Below are 7,464 nucleotides of genomic sequence, written 5' to 3'. Positions count from 1 at the left end.
ATCACATATTGCGGAAAACACGGGTGTATGCACTGCGATCGTCTTGACTCTTTCATTAGAAAACCGGGGTACCTGAAACAAAAACTGAAAACCATAGGCACAAAGCTTAGTGAGTTCCCCAAATACCATATACCATACATGCCATACATAACTGCAAGCCATACATATCATTCATATATCATAATCAATAAAGGTGCTATGTGCCGCACATAGGCTTGTCATTATGTCATGAGCTACCTTGTTGTCTTTCTTGCCATGTCGGGGGCCACAACCCTATGTCTTATAGACACGTGCTAAGAGCCACCCCCGGGTCTTCCATGCAAGCATCACAAAGACAACTAGCATACAGTCTACAACTACTTAACTAGTAATTGCCAGAGTTCAGACTATGGTCTTTCATACAACGTGCCAAGGGCTAACCCCGAGTCTTCCTACAATAAATAAACCAAATGGGCCAGCATCGGTGCCTTCGACCCATATGAACAGTGAGGAGACTCATCTCGAATGCTGAATCTCACTGCATGAAACCCTAGCTGCTGACTTGATGATTTCCCAAACTAGCAATACCCAAAAAAACATCCAATTAGCAGCTAAAATCCAAACCATGATCCATAATGCAAATTTAGGGTAAAATAACCATTTTATCCTTGGCCCATCAAGACTCACAACCAAGGCCCAATCCCAAAACAAACAAGGCCTAAAACTATAAGATCCATAAAAGCCCACTAATGGCTTAATTTTCCAAATTGGGCCCAATACCATATGGGTCTTATCCTAAGTGCATATTTCCTCAAATACAATTTAGGTTACCTCAAACACCCCTTGGGATAAATTTGGTCAAAAGCATAAATCAAAAGTCAAAGTCAACGCCACGAGTTGACTCAACTCGTCGAGTCAGGAATATCGAATCGTCTCCATGATGAAATCGACAGTGCTGACAGCTCCGTCACATCATCAAACGACCAGACCATCTCCATTGAACACGTGTCCTAATCAAGGCTAGAACAACTCAGCTACCCTACACCAACGCTGACATCTACTAGCCTAGGGGACTTGTTAACGTGTCCCTCTAGGAATACATTAAAGATAATAGAACTGCTATCTTTAGGACGACCTAGTTAACGATCACTATCAGGTGATATGTGCATAATTAGCCATATGTTTAGCATATATTTTTATTCATTTTTAGCTAATTATATGCATAATATGGACAAAAGGTACTTAATGATGCTTAAATTATGTTTTCAGTCCAAGAGACAGCTTTGGAGCAAAAAGGAGTGAAGAGAAGCAATTAGAGACCAAAGGATGAAGAAAAAGGAAGTATTACACATCTACTCGGCGAGTCCACGCACCAACTCGGCGATTTCGTAAGAATGTTCCTGAAGAAAAGTCAAAAATCCTTGCCGTACACGGATTCCATGCACCTACTCGGCGAGTCCACGACCTACTCGCCGAGTAGCCCCTTTTTGTGATAACTATAAATATGGAGTCTTAATCCGAATTAAAGACTTTCTGGCTTCCTTGGAGATAGAGCTACGATTGGAGAAACCTTTGAAGACCTGAAGAACCCTAATCTTTGATCTTTTGAAGTTTGGAAGCGAATTAGGTTATATTTTCCACTTAATCTAGGATTGCATTATGTTTAGTTTAATCAAATTCATTTTTTAGCCTGCTTTTCTTGTAACCATGAGCTAAAACTCGGATGGTTTCTATTTAGGAAAAACCAAATTACTCCTATGGTTTAATTGATACTTTTGTTGATTGTTTATTGGTGATTTCATTAAATTAAGTTTGTTAAAGAACCTTATGAATTGATTACAACTATTTTCTGTTAATTGGAAGATAATTAAGCTGCATGAACATCTCTTAGTTGTTAACCTCATATGTTTATGTGACTACTTTATCATATGACTAGGAATAATGAACATGAAACTAGAATTAATAAGAGAATAGGTAAATTAATGTGTGAGCTTGTTTGAGAAACCAACAAACAAGAGGTTAATTGAATCACCCACTTGATTAACCAATTACAAATCTTATTTAATCCAAATAATTGAACTAGAGAATTAATTAGTTTAAGCAATTGGTCACTTAGTGAATTAATTAATTATCTAAGGGTTTGTATTACTGAATATGAACATAACCGCTATAGTTGGTAACCAATAACAATTAATATATCACATTACTATAAAAATAACCATAGGAGTGAATTGGTTGGACATAAACAGAAGCTCTTTATCAAAATTTGGTGAATTTTTACTTGTTAGTTTTTAGTTAAATCCCGTGTTAGGTGTTTTGTTTAAGTTTCTAGTCTTGTAAAACTAGAGAAAAACCTTTACTTTTATTATTTGCTTAGTTAAAATTAGTTATTAGTTTAATTTCCGTTCCCTGAGTTCGATACTCTACTTATCCATCTATATCACTAAAAGACAGGTTCACTGCCTTTGTGTGCTAAATTTATAACTTAAAAGTAGGATCAAAACCAGTGCATTTTACACACATCATCAGGCCTAGTGCGAGACGCGATTCCTCACCCTCGTGGTCTCGCACTAGGACCTTGGTGTTGGGCGCTCTCGCCCCAAGGCCTGATTCTAAATGATAATCTTCGGTTTATAATAAGCCAAAACACAGTTGGTCACTCTCCAAAGCGACAAGTGTAGCACTCAAGGCTTTTCCCTCTATCTCGTCTACACTAATAGCAGATGACCACTAGTGGTGCCAAATCAACCAATATGCCTCCGCATTCTGTCGACCCAGATGGAATAAAGGATATTGTTAGGATTATGCTCTAAGCTTGAAAGGTATAAAATGAATCGTTCCCCTCCAGAGGAAGGGATCGTCTCCTTCTTTAAAAACCCTAATCTCTATATATCCATATACACTCATACTAAGTAGATCGTTGGAGCTTCGTCCCGGGACCTCCTCCCGGGCGTTGCTTCTTCATTGTTGTGATTACAGGGCTTAACTCAGGTAGAACCTTCTCTAGACGATGTTAAGTCCAGGACGCATATCACAACAAGTATATGTGGGTATAATAACGTATTTTATATAAGTGTATTTCGTGCATTTTCACATAACTATGTTTTTTATAAATAAATACTTAAAATAAAAAGAATATATTTTTAATAGGTATTCCGCATACAAAAATATTTTTTTTTGTTTTTTTATAGAAACGATGAAGGTTTTTTATGTGAACATATGTTTTTTTTTATAAACATGACTTTATACAACAAAAAAATCATGTTCGAAACAAAACTTTGAAAAAAAAAAGATATAAAAAAAACTAAATTTTTAATCTATTCGTAACAAAATTTTAAAATCTAGGTTAAAAATATAAATTTTGTACTAAATTTGTAATAAAATTTAAATTTAAAGCCAAATGTTTAAATTTAAAAAATGAGATGCTCAATTGACCGGATAAAATGATCAAAATAAATACAGCTATCGATTTTTGATCTTTAATTGAATTAAAAATATATATAAAAACTAAATCAGTTATAAAATTAAAATATAATAATTTCTACAAAGTTTTCCAAATGACTTGAACATTTTTCCGTAAAAGAAAGAGGATTAAGGGGAATAAAAAAGATATTCCTAATGCCAGACAAACATACGTCATTTTCAAGCAACACTACTTTATTCACTTGCTTATTCATATCCAGTAACCAAATATAATTTGTACTTCTATATAAAATTAGAAAATACAAAGCTTTCACAGCTTTAGTTTTAAAAAACGATTATCATTTTCATTATTCTATATTCATCTAAAATTATTCAAAATAACTAACATATATATAAATTTCGAAATAACTGACATATTCATTCCATGATTACTTTATTAATTAGTAACTTGTTTTTATTAATATATACAAATAAATAAGATATAACGATCAATGATTACTTCCAATAGTTTCAAAGTTATCAACAGTTGGTGAACCCCGCATATCCACATTCCACCAACTAACAAAGCTTTGCAAGAACTTAGAGGTTGAGTGAGCATCATCCATATCGAACACTAGCCAACCACCCTTATCAATAATGGTCAACAAGCTATCATTTTCACTTCACAAAAAGATAAAGTAAAGCCCAAAATTAAAGGCATGAAGATGATAGACCAACAAAAACAAAAGATAAAGTACACCAACACAAGAATATTAGGAGACACGTCACCCCTACCCCCAACTTTGCTTCCCTTCTCATTTAAGACCCCTCCCTTTACTCTTCTCCATCTTTCCCCTTTTTAGAACTACATAGGTTGTTAGTTTTGTACTAGTTTCATCACACATTTTTGGTGGTCATGGGTTCTATGGGCAACCCTAGCAACACCAATTTGCCACCATATAATGCTTATAGAGATTGTTCACAAGGCATTTGTAGCATATATTGCCCACAATGGTGTTACATAATATTCCCTCCACCACCTCCATTCCAATCCGACGATGATGATTCCGGCATGAATTTCTCTCCTCTCATCATCGTGGTGATTGGAATCCTCGCGAGTGCTTTCCTTTTGATAAGCTACTACACAATCATCTCCAAGTATTGTAAACGGGGAGAAAGCCAATTGAATCCGTCTCCAGAATCAGAAATCCGGAATCAATCAACAACTCATGACCAGTTGCATCATGCGACTACTGGCCTAGATGATTCGCTGATCAAATCCATCGCGGTATGCAAATACAGAAAAGGTGATGGGGTTGTAGATGGAACTGATTGTGCAGTATGTCTTAGTGAGTTTCAAGAAGGTGACAGCTTAAGATTGTTGCCGAAATGCAATCATGCATTCCATCTCCCTTGTATTGACACATGGCTTGGATCTCATTCCAATTGTCCGCTATGCCGATCCCATGTCATGCCTGGAATACCAGTTCCATTCCAACGACCTATGGAATCGCAAATTACATCTTCCAATTTTAATGTATCGTCTGTTGTGTTTCAAAGGAGGAATGATCTTGTTCTCGTTGTGGAAGATATACCACGGGATGATCATAGAGATGCAGTTGTTGTCAACGTCGTCACGAATGAGATTTTACCAAAATACCCTTTTCATGAAGTAGATTGCAACGTTGATGGGACGAGGATTCCCATGAACATGGGAATTGGAAATGACGAAGATGTTCAAGAAAGTAGAAGATCATCTTCATTGGGATCAGTGTCTTGTGAAAATCCAAATGTTTTGATAGCTGATATACTACGGAATGAAGAGGCTTATGAAGATGATGATGATCATCATCATCATGAATAAGTGGGCCCATCCAAAGGAGAAGATAGTAAATTAACAAAGAGAGGTAATCCAATGAAGAGATCTGTTTCAACAGGGAGATTCATGTTCACAAGGAATGACAAAGGAAAAAATTCTATTCTACCCAACTGAGAACAGAATTTAAAATTTCAATGTACAAAGAGAGAGAATATGATTATTATCTAGATTTCATGACATTCACATGTTAAAAGGATGCTTTAATCCATTGACAAAGATATGTTATTACTATTTTTTCCCCATAAGTTATAAATTATCAATCTACAACAATTCTGGTGACTTGTAAGTTGTGTTATAACTTATAACATTTGTACATATTTTAAACTTGATTTATATAATCCAGAAAATAAATGAGTTGAAAATTTTGTTTCTGTATTTTAAGTAATATATTTCCCATCATTGTATCATATATTCTTTTAAACCTCTCTAAAGGATAATTTTAATGTATCAAAAAAATATATAATAATTGGGTGGGGGTGGGGGATTGTTTATGATTTTATTAGTGTCATCAAACTTAAAGGCACTGAGTGCATTCTTAGATAAATTAAAGTGATCTAAAAAATACGGGATCCTGAGGTATCGCTCATGGTGCCTGATGGATACAGCGGCCAATGTCCATGGCGGAGATCCTATATTTCTTATAGGGAGGACATTACATGAGTAATAAAATCACATAGCACTAATATAATATTTTGGACGTACCAAGGTTTAAAAATCTTAAATAAGGCTGATCCAAACATATATTTTTTTGCTTATTTTAGAAGAAAGAAGATCATTATTACGAAATTTATGAAAAGTACGTACTTTGAGCTTTCAAAATCACCGATAATAACAAAAATATCAACATTTACTAACTTGTTCTTCTCCAAACATAATCGACAAAACAATTCAACAAAAATAACTAGTAAGGGAAACTAAAGCGCACTCGCACTTGATAAAGTTCTTTTTGATATATTTTATTATTAATCAAATCCTTATATTACTATTATTTTAACCATGTACATAAAGTAGTAAAACATAAAAAATTAATACACCATCTGTCATCACAAATAACATACCCACTAGGTCACCATCTATCTTCATCTCTTGGATTTGCAAAATATTCTTCAAAAAGTTTGAACCAAATCATCAAAAGAAGAAAGACACCGAAGTGGAGAATGAGAGCACTGGCGGACTGGTGGTATAATGAGAAACCTTAATCAACAAATTTTGTAAACATTTAAAGGGGGAAATCAAACGAAATCTGATGGATGTTGATCTCCTAAAAAAATTTCAAATATAGAAATATAATTTAGTCAATGAATTATAAAGTTATAACTTACCATTAAAAACACTAGAACTTGAATGATGGATACCTGATATTTCAAAGATCGACCATGAGGGACAAAATAATATACTAAAAGGATACAAAGAAATAATCAAATTTATTAAAAAAAAAACAACCCAATAATCGTTGTTCAAAAAAACATTTTTGTTGGTGAAAAAGGTTGCTTAGGGTTCAATACCAAAAACGAATGAACTTAAGTTTATTCAAAAACTAAGGCTGTGTTTGGCGGACTAGCTGAAAAGCTAGCTGTTAGCCGAAAAACTAGCTGATGGCTAAAAAGCTAGCTGTTAAATAAAAAGCTAGCTGATAAAAAATAACGTTTGGTAAAACTAGCTCTAAAAAGTTAGCTGAAATATATAAAATTATATAAAATGATATATAAGAATATGTGTTTCTATAATTAATTAAGGGGTGTATTTGGAAAATTTTAAAAAAACTCCTAAAAAGCTAATCTAAGTAGCTTTTCAAAAAGCTAACTTATAAGCTACTTTTTGGCTTACCAAACACGACAACATAAAAAAGCTCAAAAAATAAGCTAGTTGTGGTGCGCCAAATACAGCCTAAATGAACGTGATATAATCTAATTCTATAATGATATGCTCGGAGGCGGAGCCAGAATCTTATAATAAAGGGGGCTTACGTTTAGTGTTGGATGTAGAATATGAAACTAGTGTATGTAGTAAAGACAAATTCAAAAAAAATAAATTTATCCACATGACAAAGCTCTAAATAATCACATCACAATTTTTTTTTTCCTTAATAATCATATAAACCAAAAAATTTAATCTCTTTCATTCAAATGGAAAGCAAGAAATTTTCGTTTATAAACCCTTGAAATAAGTAAGATATTAATAGATAAACACAAAATTGATAGCTT

General features: G+C 33.8%; 1 protein-coding gene across 1 annotated transcript; it reads left to right on the top strand.

Moving 5' to 3' along the window:
* The first annotated feature begins 4,191 nt into the window (after positions 1-4,191).
* On the top strand, positions 4,192-5,505 carry LOC145041847 (RING-H2 finger protein ATL51-like). Its single transcript, XM_078990053.1, has one exon. The coding sequence runs from the start codon at positions 4,298-4,300 to the stop codon at positions 5,243-5,245; it is 948 nt and encodes a 315-aa protein (XP_078846179.1). The 5' UTR covers positions 4,192-4,297; the 3' UTR covers positions 5,246-5,505.
* The last annotated feature ends 1,959 nt before the right edge of the window (positions 5,506-7,464 follow it).

Source organism: Lactuca saligna, chromosome 4 (genome assembly GCF_052625555.1).
Source record: "Lactuca saligna cultivar CGN05327 chromosome 4, ASM5262555v1, whole genome shotgun sequence".
Taxonomy (NCBI): domain Eukaryota; kingdom Viridiplantae; phylum Streptophyta; class Magnoliopsida; order Asterales; family Asteraceae; genus Lactuca; species Lactuca saligna.
This window is presented reverse-complemented; position numbering and strand designations above follow the sequence as displayed.

Excerpts from the sequence above, each read along its gene's own strand:
- LOC145041847 (XM_078990053.1), top strand. The coding sequence starts at position 4,298 with ATGGGTTCTATGGGCAACCCTAGCAACACCAATTTGCCACCATATAAT.